The sequence below is a fragment of the Coturnix japonica genome, chromosome 10 (genome assembly GCF_001577835.2).
Source record: "Coturnix japonica isolate 7356 chromosome 10, Coturnix japonica 2.1, whole genome shotgun sequence".
Lineage (NCBI taxonomy): Eukaryota > Metazoa > Chordata > Aves > Galliformes > Phasianidae > Coturnix > Coturnix japonica.
This window is the reverse complement of record NC_029525.1, coordinates 18,451,835-18,477,078: the sequence shown is the minus strand read 5'-3', so window position 1 is coordinate 18,477,078 and position 25,244 is coordinate 18,451,835. Positions and strand designations below refer to the sequence as shown.

At 40.3% G+C, this 25,244-nt stretch overlaps 1 protein-coding gene across 3 annotated transcripts in view; it reads right to left on the bottom strand.

Annotated features, from left to right (window-relative positions):
* Nucleotides 1-2,249: 2,249 nt before the first annotated feature.
* The window catches only part of IQGAP1 (IQ motif containing GTPase activating protein 1), a 44,433-nt gene continuing 21,438 nt past the window's right edge, over nt 2,250-25,244 (bottom strand). For all 3 annotated transcript variants that reach the window (XM_032446959.1, XM_015873236.2, XM_032446958.1), the window contains 22 exons: nt 24,170-24,337; nt 23,613-23,755; nt 23,105-23,275; nt 22,604-22,687; nt 22,423-22,494; nt 22,241-22,310; nt 20,006-20,214; nt 19,524-19,679; nt 19,209-19,372; nt 17,833-18,057; nt 15,904-16,044; nt 15,728-15,812; nt 13,252-13,484; nt 12,335-12,467; nt 11,882-11,984; nt 10,951-11,086; nt 9,083-9,170; nt 8,437-8,649; nt 7,248-7,414; nt 5,894-6,016; nt 5,261-5,369; nt 2,250-3,201 (listed from right to left, as the gene is read on the bottom strand). In XM_032446959.1, the coding sequence (XP_032302850.1) occupies nt 3,088-3,201; nt 5,261-5,369; nt 5,894-6,016; nt 7,248-7,414; nt 8,437-8,649; nt 9,083-9,170; nt 10,951-11,086; nt 11,882-11,984; nt 12,335-12,467; nt 13,252-13,484; nt 15,728-15,812; nt 15,904-16,044; nt 17,833-18,057; nt 19,209-19,372; nt 19,524-19,679; nt 20,006-20,214; nt 22,241-22,310; nt 22,423-22,494; nt 22,604-22,687; nt 23,105-23,275; nt 23,613-23,755; nt 24,170-24,337 (3,107 nt within the window). In that variant the 3' untranslated portion in view covers nt 2,250-3,087. The remainder of the gene's footprint in view (nt 3,202-5,260; nt 5,370-5,893; nt 6,017-7,247; nt 7,415-8,436; nt 8,650-9,082; nt 9,171-10,950; nt 11,087-11,881; nt 11,985-12,334; nt 12,468-13,251; nt 13,485-15,727; nt 15,813-15,903; nt 16,045-17,832; nt 18,058-19,208; nt 19,373-19,523; nt 19,680-20,005; nt 20,215-22,240; nt 22,311-22,422; nt 22,495-22,603; nt 22,688-23,104; nt 23,276-23,612; nt 23,756-24,169; nt 24,338-25,244) is intronic.

Here is a 25,244-nt window from a genome sequence, read left to right as displayed (position 1 = left end):
TCATGCGCAGTAGCGTCGCTTCCGGTATGGTGCATTGTGGGATATAACGCGGCATAACGAGGCATCTGTAGATCGCCATTTTGGTCATGCGCAGAAGCGTCGCTTCCGGCATGATGCATTGTGGGATATAACGCGGCTTAACGAGGCATCTGGAGGTCGCCATTTTGATCATGCGCAGTAGCGTCGCTTTCGGTATGATGCATTTTGGGATATAACTCAGCATAATGTGGCAATTGGAAATCGCCATTTTGATCATGCGCAGTAGCGTCGCTTCCGNGGGATATAACTCAGCATAACGTGGCAATTGGAAATCGCCATTTTGATCATGCGCAGTAGCGTCGCTTCCGGTATGGTGCATTGTGGGATATAACGTGGCATATCGCGGCACCTTGAGCTCGCCATTTTGATCATGCGCAGTAGCGTCGCTTCCGCTATGGTGCATTGTGGGATATAACGTGGCATATCGCGGCCTCTGAAGGTCGCCATTTTGATCATGCGCAGTAGTGTCGCATCCGGTATGCTGCATTGTGGGATATAACGCGGCACCTGGACGTCGCCGTTTTGAACATGCGCAATAACGTCGCTTTTGGTATGGTGTATTGTGGTATTTAACGTGGCAATAGCGGTCGCCATTTTGATCATGTGCAGTAGCATCACTTCCGGCAAGGTGCATTGCGGGATATAACGCCTCAATCTGTGGGCGCCATTTTGTTCGCGAGCAATGGCGTCTTTTCCGGCGGAGGGGATTGTGGGATATCAGTTAGTCTGCCTTATTTCCGATTCCGGTTGTGGGGGGTGCAGCTCGGTTTCCGGCTGTCCGTTTCCGGTGTTTCCGCCATGGGGCTGCGGGGGCTTCGGGGGTCCCGGTTGGACCCGGAACCGGCCGCTTATTTACAACGGGAGTCACGAGGAGATGGGGGAGGAGCCAGAGGGAATCTGGCGCTCCATAGAGACCCACTGAGCCCCATAGAGCCTCACCGTGAGGCTATAAGGGTACGCAGCGCCATCTTGGGGCCAAATCCAGGTATTTTGGGGCCAAATCCGGGTTTTTTTGGGGGGGGTGACAATAGGGTGCTGTTGGGGGTGATAGGAGATATGCGCCAGTTTTAGGACGCCAGTACGCATGCGCCAGTTTTAGGTCTCCAGTGCGCATGCGCTAGTTTTTAGGTCGCCAGTGCGCATGCGCCAGTTTTAGGTCGCCAGTACGCATGCGCCAGTTTTAGCACAGTAGTGCGCATGCGCCAGTTTCGCGCACGCGTTTTGTTCTTGTGCCAGTGGCGCATGCGTGTGTGGATTCGTGGTGTCGGTTCGTGTTTTCACGTCTGGTTCCCGTCAGTACCATTATGAGCATCCATGGGCGCGAAGGACCGTCTCCTTCTATGTGAGTTACAACGGCCATTTTACTAGCACGTGAATACACAACCTTTACTCGTAGCTGCTCCTATTGTAAATACAGTGATGTACGGTAATAAGCAAAGCTGTGTCCCCCATACATTATAAAATACATCTAATTCACAGAATGCTTCTCCTTCTTCAGCTCATTCTAGTTTGGTTTGTTTTTTTTTTGTTTCCAATCCGTGTCATAATATTTTGTCCTTGTGTTTAAGTAATAAGGTAAGTGTAAACCAGCTGGTAAGGAAGCTTTCCCTGCTCAGCGTACAATCCCTGCTCCACCCTCACAACCTTTTCCCTGCTCCCTTCTAGGTTGTAGATTAAGGGCTGCCAAATGCTGAATAACATTAAAGGTTCTCAATAATAAATAAATAAATAAAACAGAGAGAGTGGATTAATCTCTGTAGCTCAGGAGTCTGCAGAGCACAGCCACATTTTTTTAAGCGTATTTAAGAATTTTGGACTGCTATTCTCATCACCCCCAAATCCAAGTAATACAATTCTCACCTCCCTCTATGATGCAGCCAACTCTCAAGTAGTTAGATTCGATTAAAATCAAGGCAGGATCTCCTTAAGATCAGTGATAATCTGGTTGTGAGGTCACTCTTTTTCAGATGACCTAAACTGCAAACATCTCTTTTGGTATGGTATGTTATGAAAAGGAATTTTTGTTATTTTATTGTACCGGACTAACATTAAAATGTTATTTTATTGGCATGCACCGACTTCAAAATATCTTCTGATATGATGATGTTTTAGTGTTGGTGATGCCAGTAACATGCATTTTGTGCAGACTAGATGCTATCAGATACTTATTAAAGGATTACGGAAAAAATTATCCCCAGGGATGTACCCACTTCAAATACTATGAGTGGCTTTTATTAGCAAAACTCTGTGCCAATCAACTACAGTGTATTCTTTCAGAGATAAGGCAGTTCTACAACACAGTGATCTAAACAACAATAACAAAAAAACCCTGCAAAAAAAAATGACATGAAATTTACTATTAAGAGATGTTCCTTAAAAAAGCAGAAAGAAAAAGGGAAAAAAAAAAAAAAAGATGGGGCAGGGCAAACAATTAATTTTGGCTGGGATTTATTTAAGAGTCTCTCCACTGTCACTGGGTATAGCAGAACAGCCAGCACAATCACCATGGTGAAAAATCCACAACATATGAAATGAGTTCGACAGAGCTAGAAAAATTATAAACTTTTAAAAAGCCAACCTATTTAAAATAATTGTCTTTTGACAAGTCCGCAGGTAGAGCCTAACATTTATTGAATCTGATAAAGATATATGGAACATTGATCTAAAACTGAGGTGAAAAAAGTTAGTTTTACTTTTCAAAACCTTTGCAAGCGACACTAAAAGCTAACCTGCCAAGAATTTTTCTGTTTCTCCCCTCATCCTTAAGCGTTAATAAATGAATACAGTAGTACCTCTATGCAAGAGGCTATCTGTAAATTACTACAGCATCAGGTTGAACATAAACTTTGTAAATGTACACGAAAGCAACTCCCTGCAGTGTCAGTCAGCACTATCAATTCGCAAGAAGTTCTTAGGCCTTAATTGTAACACGTTTGATATATTTCAGAGAGGCATGGGCATATACTGATGCACAGCAAAGTCATCAGAAGTCATATATGCGAGGCTTCTATTTATCTCCCCTTTCACAGACTTGCCAGCAAAGGTCAGTTACTTTCCATAAAACTTCTTGTTCAGAAGAAAGATCAGAAGATTGACATTTACTTTTGCTCTGTCAAATAGCTTCATGACTGCAACACCTTCATACTGCAGCTGCAAAAGATCCTATCAAAGAGAAAACATTAATGAGTGAGGAATCCTCAGTAGTGTATACAAATGTATAAGAGACATTGTAGTAAGGTGGTGTTTTGTGGAATACCTATCACAAAATTCATAGCATAAGATAGAAAAAATGAGGGAGCTAAGGATCCACTCACAGCACACGAACAACTGAGCTGCACTAAGACTTTTCAGATGTTTATGTCTTAACCTTTGCTTTAAAAACAAAAATAATAATAATTATAAAAAGTCATAAATAGAAGGTCACATTTCAGCTCTAGACCATACCAGGCTTTTCATTCAAATAACAGATGTAAATCTGTAGTTTTTAGACTCTCTCTTCGTTCGCCTAATCTTACTACTTAAAATTACAAAATTCTACAGCATGACTTTCTAAAAAGCTCATCTGCCATAGATGTCAGCAGTGTGGTTTAGAACAATGCAATGTATGTCACAGAAAGAAACAACTTCTCCATTAGTACTAATTACATGATGCCAATTCAGTTTCCCCTGTATTTACATAGGCACTAGTCTAGTTACACTTCCTTCTCATCAATGAGAATCAGGAGAGTGGTGAGGTCCTGGAACAGTCTGCCCAGGTTGTAGATGCCCTGTCCCTGGAGGTGTTCATGGACAGGTTGGATGGGGCCCTGGGCAACCTGACCTAGTAAACGTGGATGTTTGGTGGCCCTGACAGGCAGGGGGGTTGGAGCTTCATGATCCTTGAGGTCCCTTCCAACCTGGGTCATTCTGTGATTCTGTGATGATGCACCTGACAAAGCCATAAGACTCCCTGCACTGCTCATCTCAGCAATTAATTCATTTACACAATCTCCTCTCTAGAACAGCGCATCTCAAAGAAAGCACTCGGGTAGTACTACTGCGATGAACACTGCATGCATTCCAAAATCTGAATCTTGCTCCTGACACCAGAACGAACATCAAAAAGCTTTTTTTACTGTTTTCCATAAAAATTCTGGCAATGCAAGACTTTTTAACAGAACTCATTGCTAACACTGTACTTGGATGAGCTGTGGCAGTTTGTTAATAATGGTTTTACCACACATGCTTGAGAACCAAGCAACCTCAAATAGCCAGATGAACCAAGAAGTCTGTGGCCAGCTCCAACACATCAGCACTGGAATGAACTACAGGAGTTCCCAGAGCAGATGTACGGGATGTGTAAGGCAGCTATCCCTCCCAGTAGTCAGTCGGGGACTGCAACACAGAAGTATCTCTGTGCAGAGTGCTTCTGTATGCAGTTTGTTCCAGTACCCATAGGACATCCACAATTACCACATCTAACAATACCTGGGAGGCAAGTTTTGGCAGACACTCGTATGTGGACAGAGATGCCAGATATAACAGTAGTGGTGTTGGAAGAAGAATGGGGACCATTAGATAAAACCTGCCTGTAAGCCTGTTACGATAGACTCATGTAAGTAAAGGCTGAGGAGTCACAAGAACTAGACAGCTAAAGAAACAACTAGGTGCAGTGTCGCAGAAAGAAAACCAGTGACAAGTAGCTGAAGTCATCACACCCAAGCCCAGCTGACATATACCACAGACTACTGACCTCTGCTATAGCAAAGTGTTGCCGAAAGCACACGCATGTGTATGCATACTTATGTAAGTGTCACTAAGACACAGACTTACTTAAGGCTTTCATCAGTAAAGAAACAAATTAGCCTCAGTTCCCCCCTTGGCACTGCATCTGTTTTGTTTGCAACAAATCTGCTGCTGTCAAGATAGCTTCTCAAAGAATCATAGTATGGGCGGATGTTGGAAGGGACTCCAACACCTGGCAGTCCCACCCCCACCAGCTCCAGCTGCCCAGGACCCTGTTCAGCCTGGCCTAGGAAAAGATTTTCCTCCTTATATTTAACCTAAATCTGCTCTCTTTTAGTTTAAAGATGCTCCCCCATTTTCACACTGTTCAGGCAGAAAACACATAATTAGTATTCTGATAAAGAGTCTGGCAAGCAGAAGAGAGATTTGTTGTTCATACACATCCCATGAAACTCACATGATGGATGCTGTCCTTATTAAACAGGATTGTTCTTACCTGATAATGTAACATAAAGGTTTCCATCTGTACCCCCATGAATTTTGCTTTCACCTCAAAATCTCCTACTTCTTCTGTTGGACTGATTTCAAATATTACATTTTTAAATCTGTGAATTTAATAAATTAAAAAACACAGTTCATGAACATGCAGTTCCTAATGACACAGGGAAAGCACACACCAGATGAAAGCTAAAGATAAACTTCTAATTTTATTCCTAAATTCTAATCCTATATCCTCATTTGGAATGAGATTCAGTAGAAAAATGAATAACAAAACATAGTCCACAACAACGTAGCCTAATGTTCTACACCAGCAAAATGCAGCTGAACTAGCTTATGCTAGCCTTGAGAGTTAGTAATCTCAGTAGCAATTCACTTGAGGAGGAATCCTGCCATGAGAGGGGTTGTGGGAGGAGTGCAGGGAGAAAGAGGGTGTCATCTTTAAATGCCATTAAACTTATCTACCAGAGATCTGCTCCCATTTAACCACAAATAGGAGAACAGCACATGATCAGTTTGTGAGGCTTCACAGCGCTGTGCCAGCCTAAATAGTCCAAAACAGTATGCAACATTTCCCTCTTTCTCTGGAAAAGCTATTTAGCTTTTAACTAATTTAGCTATTTTAACTTACTGGTTAACTTGCAGGTCCTCAATTTCTAAAAGCACTCCCTTCTCATGAAGTCGAGCTGCGGTGTATTTTAGAGAAATCTTTTTACTATTTTTGCCTTTCATCTCTCGAGGCTTCTTAGAGACTCTGAAAAGAAAGGATTAAAAAAAAAAAAAACAAAAAAAACCAGAGAGCAAACAAAATATAGTAAACAATTCATACTATGTGAAGGAGTGGCGAGAACCAGAATAGACAGCTCAACCAACACCGATATATTTCTATTACCAAGTTTATCTACACAGCACCGGTAGCTCAGATCAGATCTTTGACTCCCTACTATTTACCAATAACTTACACAACAGAAGCAGAAAAACCAAACAACAGCACTTCCTAAAAAGCACTACTACTAATATAATTAGGCAAAAGTTTTTATGGTTAACCAACTGTTTTTATTGGTACTCTGAAAACAGACCCATAAGAGTAATTTAGACACGTAACAAAATTAAAAAAAAAAAAAGCAGCCGACAATTTAGATGACCCAAGTAATTTTCACAGTATGTTCAGATTAAAAATGAAATGGGATATGAATAAAGGGCTAATCTGTTATATTGTTAAAATTGTAAGAGTAGTTGAGCACAAACAATGGGAATGATATGGGGTCATTAGTTAGGGGTGGAGTTTGGGGCATAGAATAGGTGTGGAATATTGTAATGAATTTCTAGAATTAATTGTAATAACCACTCCTTGTACCATGAATATGCATGTATTCCCTCTATAAATAGGGATGTTTACCTGCTTTTGGTGTGCAGGCTAGGAAGGAGTTATCCTCCCTGCACCTGGCTGGCCAAATAAAACATACCTGCTCTACAACTACTTTGTGGTTATAGAGTTTGTTCCGCAAGTCAGGGAAGCAAACCCAGTTATGCTGAAAAATTTTCTGAGGCTACCGAGGACCATGCTGTGCTGCCTGACACGGCAAAGAGAAGAAAGAAACCGAGGGTGGGAAGACATAGCTTTTCTTACAGGAAAACCTGAACTGTCTTCCACTGTACACACTCCCTCTGGGACAAAGAGAATATGGATCACGATCAGTGCTGTCACTGTAAGTTAAAAGGATGCTTTCATTCTCTGCTCCACAAAAGAATGACGGAGGGACTAACCAAGCAACTCAACTATTATCTTCTCTGGTCTCTCTACATTCCTCCCTCTCAAAAGGACCAAAATTTCTTCATCTATGTCTTTCTGACCCCATTCAGGGGCCACACTCTCTCTTAGCTTTGTGCAGATGTCAATACGATTTCTCTAAGCAATGACTTACGTGTTTTTTCTGAAACAAGCATTTATTTCTAGGATCACAGCACAGTTCGGAGATACTTACTTGCCCTTGCTGGCCAGGTTATCCAAGCAGGTTTTGATGTAGCTTTTGTAGTAATCAACTTGTTCTCCATAAAAGGTAGCTTTGGAGTTCAAGGCACTGTACGTCTGCTGCAGTTTCACCAGCTCTGCCTTTCTTCTCTGACGGTATCTACGCTGATTTCGGATATCCTACAGCACAGAGTAAGACACACAGAGTAAGACACACAGGTATCTACTGGTTATTGCTCTGGCCACTCAAGCCCAGAGCACAGAGATGGACTGAGAAGTACTGTTCAATTCTGTTTCATGCTACAAGCTGCATTAAGATTCCTCAGTCACACTTGCCCCAGTTTAAGTGTCATCACTTCTCTGTGTTGACTGTTTTTGGACCTAACCAACTCCACCCAGCAGTTCATTTAAATGTTCTGCTGCTTTCTCAAGCTTCAGTGCTGTCATAATTGCAGTGACTAGAGTGGGCACCATCAGTATGTGATTTAAGGTAAGACAGAAATTTTTGCTCTCACTGGGTAGGAGTATATTAAAAATTAAGAGCTATAACCATAAAAATGCATAAATGTGACAGTCTCATTTAACACACTATATTAATATCTGAACAAAAAATATGGAATGCTCAAGTCATTTTCACTTCTGATATTTATTAAAGACCAAATGACTGGTTTTAATCTCACCTCTGAAAGTAGTAATCATTCACTTCACACACATAATTCTTTCCCATGTATTACTTTGGTAAATATATGATTTGCTATGTTGATAAAGTATTTCAATGTGCAGTGGTATATCACTCGCATAAGCTTTTCTTAGGTCCTCTCTTATGTATTCCAGTCATTCTTGAATGAGTGAGTGTATTTAACACTAGAAAAATAGCACTATTTACACTAGTAAAAGGACTGGGAGAAGAGATACGCATCAGGGATTTCCTCCAGTGTCTAATACTTATGGTGCCTGAGCTTCTGGCAACAGAATAATTTGTGAAAACACAAACTTCCCATAAAAATAAAAGACTCTCCAAATGCAAAGATGTGGAAGCAAATTATTTATTTCATATACCTAAGTACTGCACAAACTTACTCCTGAAAACTCACACCAATTTCACAAAATTGCAAGCCATAAAAAAAAAAAAAGAAAGAAAAAAACAAACAAACAAAAAAAAACCTCCTCTGTAATTACTAGGAAACCACTAACTGGCATACCTTTGCAATGTCATTGATTAGTTCCTGGTATTTATTTTTTGCATTCACTATCCCTAGTTCTGTCAGCTTCTTCAGGCCTGTCTTGATTTTCTCTTTTTTACCCTGAAGATTTAAGTTGCCATCTTCCTTTACAGACACAGATTTTTTCATCTTATCAGGTGTTTTAGCATCACGAATGGCCCGTTTCTGCATAGCTCTTTGATGCTCTGCTTCCTAGAAAAAGACAACAGGAAAATTACAAGTTCATAAACTGATTATTTTTAAGGTGATAAAGAACTAGAACTAGAGCAAGATCACCTGAACTCCAGCATAACATGACACAAAATTTTGCTCAGTCATTCCAGTACTGACTCATGAATACACTGGGTGAACACATTCCACGTACAAGAACTAGTAGATGCCTGCCTACTGTTCAAACCAGTCTTCTACATATGTATTTTCTAATAGCTATCAAAAGAGTTAGATTTACATGCACTGTTTATTTCCATTATATCCCCTCATCATTTTTGCTACATGCAGCTCCAAAACCAGCACAGACAGCTTTACTATGTTACATAATGCAGATTCCCAAGCATACCCAAATGCATCTAGATAAACAATAAATTCTCAGTCTAAAAAAGAACACAGAAAAAAAAATTCTTCATACTTGCTCTGAAGTAGCTGAATTGTCCAAGATTTCAGTCAGTGTCTCCCCAGGTTGGAAGCGGATTACATCAACAATTAAACGTTTTGTGCTGCAGAGAAACCATGAAGAATAGGGGGTAATAATTTAAGCCAAGAGACCTTCAATATTCCTATTCTGCAATATTAGCAGTGTTACTGATTTTAGTTGAGACCAGAACTCCAAGAACTACTTTACCTTTTTTGACACCATTTTCACCAGAAACTGATTCCCTAAAAGATGCATCTATACAATGCACAGCATTGCTCCCTAACACCTCAAAAAGCTAGAGCTTATCCTCCATGTATTTTAAGGCCATCGCAGCACTACCACCTGGACCACTGAAGCTGCAAATTTGGAAGTATAAGATAAAGCATTTAGCAGCAACAGCAATTTCATGTAGTCAGAAGTCCCAGTGTCATCCATTCAAAGTGTACTTTGACAGTTGCTTTTTAACATGTGTTTAAAAAAAACAAATGAAGTGAACCACTTTTTTTACATGTACTCTAACAAAGCCCAAGCAGGTATCTGCTTCTTATCTAATTACAAACAGGGTCATTCTTTGATCTCAGAATCAAGATCTGTGGCTTAATTACACAGCCAGTGCCCAGTCTGAGGCATCTGTGCCCCTGAGCCAGTTGACATCACCAAAGAGTGCCTTCAATAATTTGCAATCAAGCTAGAATTATTTCTGGCATAACAAAGTGCTTCAACACCTTCTTTAACTTAGGTGATTTCAGGTATGCCTGCTAAATGCTTCTGAAATCAGTGTCACCTTCTTCTGTCAGGTAGGGTAAATACTAGCATATATTTCAAGCAAGTTAACGTAAAAATATTTTCAGATAAACAATTTTCTTCTGAGAGATCACTGCTCCATCTGGGCCAAGTAAGGTGACCTCATGAACTCTCAGCTGAGCTACCTGGCATCAGAGCAAGAGTGCATCAGAGCATGTGAATACGTAAAAATAGCTGCTCTATACATCCCAGCAGCACAGACTTGCTTAAAATTGGCGAAGAGTCAGTATTAGTACTAACTTCTACCAGACAAAAGGAATCTGACAACCACAAAATCACCAACCCCCTGTTGCACTCTTTCCATCAGGCTAACACCTCTATTACCCAAAAAACCTATTTATCTCAGTCAAGTGTGGGGGACAGAGTGCAGAGGGAACAGAAGTACATCATGAACCAAGGAAAGGTTGGTAGGAGGTATTCCCACAGCAGGGAAAAACCTACAGGGAGAATATCATAAATTACCATCGTCTCCTGCTTCATTAACAGTATACAGACACATTCTGCTCACAGGCTGAATAAATCAGCTGACTCCATAAGAGCTAGCATTTTTAGCAGTATGGCATCACATAAGATAGACATTGTTACTCATGGAATTTCCTCATGTTGCATGTATTCTATTGAAAGTATTTGCATAGTGCAACATTTAGGCAACACAAATAGGGCTACATCTTAATTTTACACCAATAGACTTCACAGAGTTAAAACTAAACTTTGATGAATTATATAGGTTATTTACAATAATCCTAACAAAGCATTCGTATGGAAGTAAATCTAACTGCTGCCATCAGACTTGCTCACAATGGAAATATTTTCTTTTCATTGCAGGCACACTTTTAAGGAGTAACAAATTCTTCAGTGACAAAGAACTAATAAGAACATTTTTAACAGCTACAGCATTTAAAAGAAATGGCTACAACATCAGTGTATTCTGAGTCACAGTACCACCTTTGCTTAACTTAAACTTCAGTTCTCTTACTTTTACAAACAGAGCAGTGTGAAAATCCAGGTTCTACTTTCCCCTTTTAAGAAATACACCAGGTAGTTTATCTCTCACTTACTTCAGCAGAATTGTCCTAGCATCCATCTCTGCATTTTCATCACCAGGAACATCAAATTTGTTAGTGAGTGTGAGAGAAACCTCCGTCTTCGCTAGCATCTCCCTGTTCGGGTCATTAATGTTGCCAGACCCTTCCCCTGTCATGTAGAAAACGATTCTGTAGATTACCTCATATTCTTTACATTCTTAATGGCTACAGTTCTGTGTTTTTCCTCCTGTATAACAAACTACAAAAAAACTACACCATTTTCTGTCAAATTTGTCATATGCAAATAAGAGCTTTTAAAAACATCATCTCAAATATACCAGACTTTTTTTCCCTCCCCCTGCACAAAATTGAGAGATTCTTCACACACTAGAAAAGCACCACATAATCTCTAGTTTATATACGTTCAGGATTGATGTGTATTGCTCTCTATCGAGAAGCTGGCCTTCCAATAACACCTGATAAATTAAAGTATCAGTGTGTCCTTCTGTCCATAATCTCAACAGAATAAACTTTCCAATCTAAAAATAAGGCCCCTCTTAGCGACCAAGCTTGTAATGCTTCTAACAAAGCCATCCTGTCAAAAGGAATTTTTCTTGTTCCAACTGTAGCTGAATTCTCATCAGAACTGTTGTTAGGTTCTCTCACACAACACTTTGATATTTGTGTGCGCTCAGAAAACATGTTGGCAATCAATCCTTTAAGAAGTTCCAACTTTTCTTAAGAAGTCATTTCAAGATAACTATTTTGATGTCAAAGAAATCTCTTGAAAGCTGTGTCCATCCATCCCCCAAGACCTGCAGACTAGCTGTGGTGCTTGCAACAGCTATAATGTAGCAACTGAAGAGAAACAGGCTTGTGCAACTTTTAATTTTTTATACAATGAAGCACTTCACTTCAAATCATCTACGGTAATACTACATAATTCTGAAGTAAAACAGATCACCTATTAAGGACTCAATTGAAGGAACTTCTCCAAGATCATCCAGCAATTCATGAATTGGGTCATTATGCTCGGGGGCAATTGCATCTTGATGGTCTAAGAGCAGCTAGATGAACAGAAAAATAAATTGTGTTGTTAACCCTAAATCCTTTTCTACACAGTGAAATTATATTTCTTTATGCTAGTATATTTTAGGAAAAAAAAAAATCTTTACTGAACTCTAAAGCTGCAATATCACGGCTCAAAGTTGAACTATTTGCATATACTCAGAGGCTTCCAAAATAAGCTTAGAACCCTAGCAAAATTACTAAATTCTAAAAACTTACAAGCTCTTGCACTCTACAGTCAAATGAAAACTTTCACTTTTAGATTTGGGTACTTCCAGTTTCAACAGAAGCAGCATTTTCTCCGTAAGCACTGCTTAAGAAGGAGCAACTGTGACTGATGTATACTTACAGTGTGTGTATTGATGATTTCACCAATAGAAATATAAATAACTGGTTTAGTGAGAGTCACCAAGTCAGAATATTCATCAATATTGAATTTATCCTGCAACTCAGGAACCTCGCAAGCAACCTGAAAGAAACGCCTTAAAAAAAAAAATAAAAAGAAAAAGGAAAAAGAGGTAAATCAGCATATCTCTCTGAGTCGCTGGTTCTATCAAGAATGTCAGCTCCCCATGATAATCCCAAGCAAAGTTACTCTTCTTTAAACTATGGTACCCAAGCATATCTACAATTGGACAAGGTATAGCTTATCATATCAAAAGTAATCTAGAAGATTCAGTTATTATCAATGGCCACATTGGCATTAGCTGATTGTAAGCATCTGTAGGACAAGTCTATGGACTGAATGACCTTGTGCACCCACCCTTCTGTATGAGCTGCAATAATAATCCTCACTCCCAGCCATTTCCAGTTTTCTTTATTCCAAAAGATGAACGATATAAATAAACTCTTCATTCAGGAGTTATACTAGTAAACAAACTAATTCCAGTCTGTTTTAGTCTAAAGTGCCATCTAGTTTTCACACAGAGAACTAGACTTCATATAGGAAAGAACGTATGCTCTAGCTTTTAATGGCCAGAATATCATAATAAACACACAGAAGAGCAACGTTTACTCTGGAGACTTGTATGCAAAGCCAAGTGTTTTGACCAGCTCATTAATATATATAGTTCATAAATTCCAGGTACGTATTTTATATGTCATTATTATCTATGCTAATGGAAGCCTGAAGTGCAATCTCTTATTTCCAACAGACTTCCTATTTGACAGAGATTGAATCTGCCATATTTAAAATTCATCATTCCTTTTTGTTTGCAACACTATGTTGACAAGTCTGGCAAAGCATAATCAGCTGAAGTCTTCTACCTGAATTTCTGGTATGACTGCAACAAGTATTCATTAATGATGCTTAGATGTGCATTGTCTCCCATGAACATCTTATTGGACGCAGCATGCTGCAGCATCTTTGCAATAGACCCAAGGTTTCTTCGTTGATCTGTGGTCAGCTGACCTCCAGCTGAAAGATCAATTATGTCAAATGCATCCGGTGCAACAATGGCCGGATTCATGTAGCGATAATAGAGTAAGTTGCCAACAATCTAGGAAAAGTTGATGAGAGGGAAAAAAAAAAAAACAAAAAAAACACACATGAAAAAACACTGGTACAGCCCTCCACTGAGTTTTACTGAAACTACTCTGAGTTCCGACAAATTACTTTCCTATGAATGCCAGCCCCATTCAAGATGCAGGGTCTACTGTGCTGCCATACGCAAGCACATGCTATCCCAAAGAATCTGCAGTGTTAAACTAAATATAAATAAATATACAATCTGTCACCACAAGCACTACTAGTTCCAGGAGAACACAACTGCAGATATTCCTATGCGTAAGGATTTTCCAGTTTATCTTACAAAAATATATAGACAGGTAATACTAAAAGTTACCAAAGAATTACTCATATGAACATAAAAAATACTACAAGAATTAAACATAATTTAGTCTAATGGAAGGCAGAACAACTACAGCGCAGAGAAACCTGGTGCTCCAGTCTCACTAAGGGATATGAGCTAATTCTTAACACAAATGTGCAGAATTGACCAACACCTCCAACAAAGCAAAAAATGGTGAAGCATCGCAAATCAAGGAGCTAAACTGAGAATACATCAGCTACTTTCTGCCCCTTTTCCAAAGCCCTTTTCTCTTTCAGAATAACTCTGATAAATCAGCAACATTTTTAGCTACAGATTCTCAATTAAAAACAACTGAGAGTAACTCAGAAATCATTTACTCCGGAGGTAAGAAACTCAAGAGAAGTACAGAAGATGAGTGGTATCTGACATTTCAAAAAAGTCTAATTTACCTAGCTAAGTAAGCAGCAATAAACCCTGAGGCACCGAAGATAAAGACGCTCACATATATTCTTCTAATCTGTATTTGATATATTGCCTGCAGTAATTCCAGCAACAAAAAGGAGTTAGCTCAGCATGCTGACATACAGCAAAAAGTTCCCACACTACATACTTAAGTATTTTCTGGTGTTTCACATAAATTTGCAGAGAGCCAAATCACAGAATCTTGGCTTCTCCTGCCTCATATGTGATCTGAAAGCACAGAAGAGATCAAAGGTGTGAAGAAATGGGTGAAAACAGGAAGAAAAAGCTTAGCCATTGCTAAGCTGTCCCACAAATCAACTGCTTTCAGAGAGGTCATTGTTTTGACAATTGTTCCAGGCAAGCTCCCACTGTACTATACCAGATTATGTCACATGACCACAACAGTCAAAACTGTCCACTACCAGTCATGATTTCTCTCAGAAATGTCTTTCTTATATTAATAATATTAAAACTTGTAGTAGGAAGACAAGAACAGTACACTGTATGAATAGTTTTAGGCCCTAATAAATCTACAGGCAGTCACTGCACACAGCTGCAGTTCTGAGTTTGGCGTGGACCAATACATCATTTCCACAAAGATTAATAAAAACTGCAGTTTTCCACCTAAATTTACAGATGGGAAAAATGAATTCACCTGCACAGAAAGAATCGATGCCTCAGAATGGGAAAGCACAGAACTAGAAGAGAGAAGAAAATAGCATTCAGATTGGTAATTACTTTGTAAATAAGCAGAGACAGAGAAGCTTAAAGAGACTGTGTCAAGTACTGTAAGATCCAATCTTTGTTTTATCAATAAGATTGTTCACAGACATAAAGACATTTAAAATTTAAAAAAAAAAAACAAAAAACAAAAACAAACAAACAAAAAACAAAAAAAAACCAACAGGACAATTTCAATGAAAGCCACCAATGCTATGCTCGTTTGGAAGCAACTATTATTAAAATCCTTTTAGATCTCCATACGTACTGAAATGCACAATACAAAACTGCTTAGACATCATGAAAAACGACAGTATATACTTTGTTGCAGCTACGCTGATACCCTAGGATATTGTAAGGGAAGTGAGAATATCAGAATTTTGCATACAGACCTTTTAACTTGACACTGTCACTTTAAGAAAAAAGCAACTGACTCAGATCATACCAGCAAAACCAAAGTCTACTATCCAGCAGCAAGAGTACCCAAAAGTCAAGAAACCTAGAGGGCACAGTGCCCAAGATATTAAAAGCAAAAGGAGAAGCAGCAGGATGACTTCTGAATGTTGTATCTCATTTGATATACACGAATCTAGCAATCGAAAGTACGATGCAAAGTACTTTATACCCTTAACAGCAAAAAACCTATATACAAGTTCTACTTAAACTATGCACACGTACACCCAACAAACAATACTAAGATGCATTTGCTACAGTCAGCAAATTATTCACAGAGCTGTTCAGCTCCTCACCTTCAGCAGCTCATCCTCACCAGCATCAGGAAACTTATCATGCAGGGAGTCTTTCAGTACCTTGGCGATGAAACGCATCCCGTAACTTCAAAGGAAATAAAAGGCAAGTGAAAATTCCTCAAGGACAAACCCACCATTAACTTCTACAGGATATTGCAGTGACACACCAGACTTACGGGATTTTGTCGACTGAACTAACGATGGCAGACAAGAACTTGTCTGTCACTGACTTCATATTTCTGATTGAGGCATCCAGGCGTGTTCTCACCTCTTCATGATTTAGGGCTTGTTCAGGTGTAACATCATATGGCAATTTGCTGTTTGAAAAAGTCAAATGTGAAGGTGAGTACTCATCAGTCTAACATATTTCTGTCAGAGCCAGGCAGAATTTCTAGCTTGACACAAGCCCAAGTTCACCTGGCTACAAAGAGTTGTGTGTTAACTTTTAATTAAGATTCTAGCACTGAAATAGTACTGTCCCTGCAACAGCCATTGTGAGACATGGCCCACCTAACTCAAAACTGTGTCTTTTTGTACCGCATGCAGACATGCTCTCTCTGGTTAAAAATTAAAAATAAAAAGCATCATCTGTCATACATAGTAGTATCCCCAGGTTACAAATAAATCAGTGGAAACATAAGCTCATATTTCAATGTTAAGATAAGAACTTATGCAGTGTGCTGCATTGTGAGAGCTGGCTTTTACTTTATAGGATTTCCACTCCCTCCCCCCACTCCTTCCCTCCCATTTCTTTTGAAGTATGTTAAAAACAAAACAATAGCAACCAACAACAGAATCCTCAAAATCTGGTGAACTTCAAGCACTGGAAGAAAAAGAAATGAAGGATGAAACACACAGAACTCTGACTCGGATGGATAAGGAGCCGATCAAAAGTTTATAGATGCAGATTTAAAAGGAGGGCAGGGACAGATAACAGCAGGGATCTACAGGCTAACCAACCAGGATGACTGAGTGGATGAAAATCTTCTAATGTGCAGACAGAACAGCTGCATGTTCATAGAATCACAGAATGGCCTGGGTTGAAAAGGACCACAATGATCATCGGTTCCAACCCCCTGCTATGTGCAGGGTTGCCAGCTACCAGACCAGGCTGCCCAGAGCCACATTTAGCCTGGCCTTGAATGCCTCCAGGGATGGGATATCCACAGCCTCCACAGGCAACCTGTTCCAGTGCAACTCCTTCAGAGATTTGCTTGGTAGAGTAGTGCAGGATAAAGCTTTGGAAGGAATAAGGGCCCAAGAACACTTATTGATATTCAAGGACCATCTCCTGCTAACTCAGGAGCGATGCATATCAACAAAGAGGAAGTCAGGCAGAAATGCTAGGAGGACTGCAAGCCTCCTGGACAAACTCAAAGACAACAAGAAAGACTATAGAGAGCAGACACAAGGACAGCAAGCTTGGGAAGAATATAGAGAAATTGTCTGAGAAGCCAGGTATAGTGTTAGGAAAGGCAAAGCCCTGATCTAATTGAATCTGGACAGGGATATTAAGGGCAATAGGAAAAGGTTCTATAGGCAACACCAGTGATAAAAGGAAAACCAGAGAAAACATGATTCCTTCCTAGAAGAGAAATGGAAGACTTGGTTACCTGGAATAAAGAGAGGGTTGAAGTATTAAGGTTAGGAAGACATTAGGACCAAAGGAAACTGCAATGTTATACTTATTCTCCAGTTAAACAGGTTTTGTTCTCTTGCAAATTAAACCTATGTCTGTACTAGCTACATACAAAATGGAAAAAGACTGAACAAAGTTTGACATGGAATTGATCCCTGAGTACTTTTTCTCCACATGACATCTGCTAGCTTAGAAGACAACTCATAGCTAATTACTGATTCAACATGGAGGAAATTCTTCTGGTTTTTTTTTTTTGCCCATCTCCTCATGAGATTTCCTTCTAAGATTCTCAGCACCACTGTCAGAAGATTATCTTTATACCTTTCAGAAGAAAGCCATCTCGGGGAAAAAACACCTGGTATCAATTGGACAGATGCACACAGTGAAGCCAGGGATGGTTTGGAATGATTAACAGAACAACACAAAGCAACTTTTAGAAAAAAAACAGTAGTATCAGCTTCCGTACCTGGCCTCACCACTCTGAGATTCCATCTGGTTCACCCAAGACTTGTAAATATCCACTGGGTCGGTTCTGATGTCGAGTGATTTGTCGTCAATTATTTCCTTCACAACTGGAGCCAGGATCTGCCACAGGGCATTCTGACCACGGGCACCACGGTTGAAACTTACAACCATTTTGATGACTGTAGGATTCCCAGTCACAATTTCATGGATTTGGTCTACTTTTGATCTGAAGGAAGAATTAATACAAAGTCTGAGTTATGCATAAGTCATGATTACATGCACAGAATCATAGAATCACAAGGTTGCTTCTCAGCATTACCCCTGGGGGAGCAGATAATGGATTGGTAATAAAATCTCAATACAGCAGTACCATACAACAAACGCTGTATGAGAGTATGGGAACGTTTCTCAAGGAGGCAATGAACACTATGGTGTCCATCTGGGAAATCCAGCACAAGTTGCCTGTAGACACTGCTATGACAGTGAATGTAGATCCAGCTGTACATTCTGTTCAAGGGTACAACTCAAAAATAGAAAAGAAACAAAAGGAGTTCTACATAGGCAGAACTGTTTTCAGTATTTAAAATAAGCAAGTATGCAATCAACAACAAAAGCCAAAATACAGCTATGGGAAATCCAGCAGCAGAGAATAAAGCATATACATATATTGTCCTGAACTACTTCTCCAAGAAAAAAAAAAAGAATAAGTAAACAAATCTTTTAGACATTATCTGCTTGAGGGCATATACCATCCCTATACTTAAAAAACATTTTAAAAAACAAACAACAAAAACATTCTCCTCCAACATTATATTTATTTGGTCTTCTTCGAAGTTGTGCAGCTCTGAATCATGCAGAACTGAAGTCATAAACACAAAGCTCCTAAGGGCCAATCAACTAAAATATGCCTACAAACAGCCAGAATCCTTAAGTCTGACAGCCAGTAAAAAAGCCAAACCATACAGTATCTGAATTTCAGTTTCCTCATGGGTTTTTGTAAATCCAGTGCCCTCCCTTTTAGCTCCACCTCTGGCCTGTAAAGCCTGAGCTTGCAGTCTGTTGGAAGTCCTTGCTATCAAGACAGCAGAGAATTTAGATTGAACTGAACTTTAGGAAGGCGTTACATTAGATCAAAAACAGTGCCTCCCTGAGTAACAAATTATGGGCTATAGAAGAACAGCTTAATTCCTCAAGAACAAAGTTAATTCCTCCTGTCCAGGTTACAGAAAGGACTAATGTGAAACAGGATGAGTAGAATGCAGGGACAGTTACATGTCCCATGCTAATTTGCAGATAACATCACATGAGAATGGCTGCAATTCTAGAAACTGTTCAAACTGAGGCAACAGCAAGGCTGTGTCCTATGCTACAACGTACTTGATCTCTTCCTGCAACGCTGTCTGGAAAAGCCGCAACAACAGATATTCCTCTCTTTGATTGGATGCATAGTTATAAAGCGTGAAGATGACAGAATCCATGAACTTTGTGGATTTGTTCTGAGGCATCTGAAAAATCAGCTTGGCCAGGTATGTTGGGTTAGTCTAAAACAAGAAGAAAAATTGCTTAGAGATGAGTCCACAAAGGCCAACACCACAAAGAAAGACAACGCCTCAACACTACAGTGCTTAAGTAAAGACTGTTCCAATACATGAAAGTATCTTTGACAAGAGGAGTGCATGAAAAGCTGTATACCTGAAGTAAGTAGAAAAGATGCTGATAGGCTTCCAGCTTTTCCCTCTTCTCTTTGCTCAAAGCTTTCAAACCTCCCTTTTGCTTATTCAGCATCATCATATCAGAGAGCTGTTCCTTGTTCTTCTTTGTAAGCTTTTTGCTATGAGAAACGACATCCTGCCAAGAACAGAGAGGGACAGATTCCACATTAAAATAACATTCAATATTGGAAAAAGCTGCACACGAGAGACCACTTTCTTGTACGTGGCAAAGTCACGTCAGGAGCTAACAAAGTGAAACATTATCCTTATAGCAGCAATTTCTCCGTTTTGTCCCCGGGTTCCTGAATTTGTTGAGAACCTAGAAGGACAAATTGCAGGGATTACTATCAGAGCTGGTAGCATCCTGGAGATGCGTGAAAATGCCTTTCTTTCTAAACTGGGCTAACTAACAACCATTGGCCTCAATTCACTCTGTTGGCCTTCCAGCAGTGCATTCCCTACCTGCAGCGTAATTTTGTTTTTCACCAGCAGTCCAATCTTGATGTCCATGAGATTGAGGTCATTTTCAAGTTGTTGATTAGATCGGATCAAGGTTACAACTTCCTCACGCAGTTTCATTAGCTCAAGCTCCTCCTGAAAATCTTGGTCACTCTGATCGAGCAAGTGGACAAATTTCCGAACCACAGCCATAGGTGGGTTTTCAGCATTAACTAAAAATAAGTAAAAAACAGAGAACAGGAAACATAAATTAAAGCATGTGTTATTTACGTGTAGACAGCATGTCAAGCAGCAGCCAGTCCAGGATAAAATTAATGCCAGTGTGCTTGAATAACTTCTGACAGTATCTGAAACTTCTTGTATGGAGTAAATCATAACAGAAGTCATGAATAAGAATACATTGAAGAATATAGAATGAAGTAAGTATCAGCTTAGAGTCCACATTGCTGAACTTACCACAAAATCTGCACTTCTATTTCTCAGCAACATAAGTAAAATTATGAAACAAGTTTTCATAGAATGACAGAATGTCAGGGATTGGAAGGGATCGTGAAAGATCATCTAGTCCCCTGCTGGAGCACGAACATCTAGATTAGGTCACACAGTAACACATCCAGGTAGATGCTGAATGCCTCCAGACAAGGAGAGCACACAACCTCTCTGAGAAGCCTGTTCCAGTGTTCCGTTACTCTTACTGTGAAGAAGTTTTTTTCTTTTATTTATGTGGAACCTCCTATGTTCCAGCTTGCACCCACTGCCCCTAGTACTATCGTTGGATGTCACTGAGAAGAGCCTGCCTTCATCCTCCTGACACTTACTCTTCACATACTTATAAACATTAACAAGGTCACCCCTCAGTATCCTCCAAGCCAAAGAGACTCAGCTCCCTCAGCCTTTCCTCATCAGGAAGATGCTCCACTCCAACATCTTTGTGGCTCTGCACTGGACTCTCTCAAGCAGTTCCCTGTCCCTGAATGGAGGGGCCCAAACCTGGACACAATATTCCAGATGCAGTTTCATCTGAGCAGAGTACAGGGGAAGGAGAAGCTCTCTCGACCTATTACCCACACTCCTCATACACCCCAGGATGCCTTCTTGGCCATGAGGGCACAGTGCTGGCTCATGGTCCTCCTGCTGCCAACCAAGATCCCCCGATCCCTTTCCCCTATGCTGCTCAGCAACAGGTCAGTCCCCAGCCTATATTGGTACCTGGTGTTGCTCTTCACACACAGAATCACACAGAATTACCCGGGTTGGAAGGGACCTCAAGGATCATGTAGTTCCAACCCCCCTGCCTAGCAGGGCCACCAAACATACACATTTACTAGATCAGGTTGCCCAGGGCCCCGTCCAACCTGGTCTTGAACACCTCCAAGGACGGGGCATCCACAACCTCACTGGGCAGCCTGTTCCAGGACCTAACCACCCTTCTAGTAAAGAACTTACCCCTAACATCCAACCTAAATCTTCCCTCCTTCAACTTAAAACCATTTCCCCTAGTCCTGCTATTATCAGCCCTTTCGAAGAGTTTACTCCCCTCCTGGGAGTAAGTTCCCTTCAGGTACTGAAAGGCTGCAATGAGGTCACCCCGCAACCTTCTCTTCTCCAGGCTGAACAAACCCAACTCCCTCAGCCTGTCCTCATAGGGGAGGTGCTCCAGCCCCCTGATCATCTTTGTGGCCCTCCTCTGGACCCTTTCCAAAATCTCCGTATCTTTTTTGTACTGAGGGCTCCACACCTGGACACAGTACTCCAGATGGGGCCTCACAAGAGCAGAGTAGAGAGGGACGATCACCTCCCTGTCCCTGCTGACCACCCCTCTCCTGATGGAGCCCAGGATCCCATTTGCTTTCTGGGCTGCCAGAGCGCACTGCTGGCTCATGTTAAGGTCTGCATCTGGCCCAGATGCAAGACTCTACACTCGTCCTTATTCTTTTTCATTCAGTTTCTCCCTACCAGCCTGTCTAGCTCTTGCTGGAAGGCAGCACAGCCTTCTGGCATGTCAGCCACTCTTCCCACTTTGCAGTCATCAGCAAACTTGCTGGCAGTGCACTCCATTCCCTCAGCCAGAGGGAATTTTTCCTTCAGAAAGAGCAATTACCTACCTATTTACTCTTTGTACCACTTCACCCCAATTGATCTTCATAACTGGTCTCGATGTTACAGATCACACTAACAGTATTCTCTTGTAAACAGAGATTCAAAACATATTAGTTTTATTCTTTTGGTCATACTTACTGAGGGTTTTGTAGTCTTCTCGTGCTTTGTTTGCTCGGATAAAAGCTTGGATTTTTATGATGTCATTTATCTAAAAAAAACCAAAAAACAAACAAACAAAAAAATTTAAACCACTTAAACTTGTTAAGGGAAGAGTAAAAAAAAAAAAAGTCAGATACTGAATTCATTTAACAATCTCTTACATGGTCTCTGAAATATTGCAGGCGATCTCTGTAACGCTTTCTGGCTTGATACATCCTGGTCATTGACTGAATCTATAGGAAAGAATCCCAAAGCAGGTCAGATAAAATACTTTTCCACAAATATTGCTACCCAAAATGTTAACAAAAAAATAAAAAATAAAAATCAAAGAGCCTCTGCTACCTTCACTACTTGGTCCTTGTGTGCTCGTAGGTAATCCAAACGGATCTGATACGCCTTCCTCTGTTTATAGCCACGCCATTGAGACTGAAAACACACACAAAAGGGGCACTTACTTCTCAAACTGAAGACAAGTACTTACTATTTTATGCTTCTTTCTGCTGCTCAGCTTCCACTTCCCTTTGGCTAAATAAAATGTAACAGACACGCTCATTTTACAAGATATATGCAGTAAGAGATATGCAGTGAAGCATTAACTATTTCTTCCATCAGCTGTCATTGTGACAGACTGCAGCTTGAGGAGAGTTTATTGTTCATATACCACAGAGAGAAATAATTTATATACAGCGAGTCTCAGGGAAAAGGAAATACGTTTCAATAACTTGCAAAATGAAGATAATTGTGTATGACAACTGTCTGAGTTGATCAAAACCAGTCAATGAACACGTGTATAGAGAGCAACTGACAAGTACAAGTTCCAAATAAAACTAAGGGATTTCTTACCTGGATGCAAGTGATGGCTGGAACTTGTTTCTTCAAAAAATTCATTCTGGAGTTGAATTCCTGACGAATAAGATAACCTCGACAACAAGCCTGAAGCTTCACAATTAGGTTCTCATTGGCCAGCCACAACTGCTCCCGGTTGTATGCTGCTGTGACTCCAGATATAGTGCTCTGCATTAGTTTTACGGTAGGAGGAAGAGCCAGGGAGAGAAAATGGAGATGCAAAAATGAGATATTACACAGCAGCTTTTGTATTGTGTTCAAGAGAAACTTACAAGTTGCTTTTCAGTAAACAGCAACACCACAGTCGTGTACACCTTTATCACCAGAACAAATTTTCTACAATAGGACAAAGAGGTTTTGATATGTAGAAGTAGACAATGAACACTGAAATAAGCTACGAAGCTTGTTAACATTGTCACTGTGATAAAACACTACCTCTCAAAGCTGAGGTAAGGCTTGAAATAGTGGCAACTTCAACTTAAGGGAAAAAGAGCGTGTACTTCACCTGTATCTCCTCCCGTGACAGCTGTGTGTCATTTTGCACAAATTCAGTTGGTTCATCCCATCCTCCCTCTTTGGTCCTCAGGTTATGATAATAATGATAGCCTCCTCTCACCCAGTGTCTCACCCATTCACTGCCACTGCCTCCTAAAAGCAGAAATGGTAGCATGTTGAAAGCAAACAAGTGTCTATCTTGCTCATATAGCAACACTACAAGAAGGAAATTCATGTACAGAGGCTCCTTCCCCAGGTATTCCTTCCCAGCAATAGAAGGAATACCTGAGACTCCAATTAACTACCTCAAGAACTACCTAAGCACAATACATTCTACAAGCAGAGAATATTTTACTGTTTCTATTTTCCCCCCTGCCTTTTTTTCCCCTTTTCCTTTAATCAGTCTTTAGTTTACAAGGCAGCCTCAATTTCCTATAACATGAGATTCTAACAAGACATGCATAACACAAAACTTGTCCTCACAGGCTTTTTTACCCCCTCTGGTTTCCATTCTAATGGCAATGATCTTGAATTTATTGCACTAACAGTTAGCAATTTGGGGTTCACCTGTTGCCATTTTCCTTCTTTTGACTTCTGCCAACTCTCGCTGGTACGTCTCTGCACATTCTGGAGTGACTCCATACAGCCCCACATCTGGTGAGCGCAAGGCACTCAGGGTACGGCCAGTATCTCCGTGATCTACTGCCTCATTAATGGCCAGAATTCCTAAGGAAACTTCAACAACACAAGGAGGCAGGTTACTCGGGCAGTTTGGGAGCTTAGTGACTGACAACAAACTTAACAGAAGAGAGCAAGGCAACATGTGAGCATAAACAAATACATTACCCTATATATGAAATACTGATTAAAAAAAGATAACTTGGTGTACAGCGATCTTTTTAGTACAGAGAGTGCATCTGTATATGCTGGTACAGTGTCTGAAAGCACATAATTTTTGCACTCTTAGTCCTACTATGCTGCTGATTTACCAACAGTTTTTCTCTACAACATGTTATCCACTCACTCAGCTACACTCTGACAACAGTTGTAGTTAAGCAGTTTCTTCTGTCAGAGCCCTGTCAGAGTGCACAGCTGACTCAAAAAGAGCCTTTCCAGCAACTGCAGCTTTTCTAGCAATAACAACAGCAACCTGAACACAGAATAGTTTATAAACAACATAAAGATGAGGAAAGAGCTAACACAGGGCTACACCAGAACTCTGCTACAAACACAGCAGGAAATCAGCCACAGGAATCTCACTGATGCAGCAAACACAAGATACAATCAATTTCAGCACTGAGTAAATGTCTGTTCACATATGGATAGGTAATGGTATCTTACTCAGGCTCATAGGTAATGGAAGATCTTACTCAGGCTCAAAGAAATGTACTTTAATCCTGCTTTTGACCAAATGTTCCTTGGCATAGTCCACCTGCCAACTGCACTAAAGAAGGAAAAACAGCTACCACTGGTATGTATTTTCATCTGCACTTAATGAAAAAAAAAAAACAAAAACAAAGTGAGGTAGTTTGAAACTACTTCAAAGAAGTATGAAAACTCCATAGAATTAACACAACAGCACAACACAAATGAAAGCTAAGGTGCGCCAGAACTGTGCACATGAACACCCTCACACTTGACT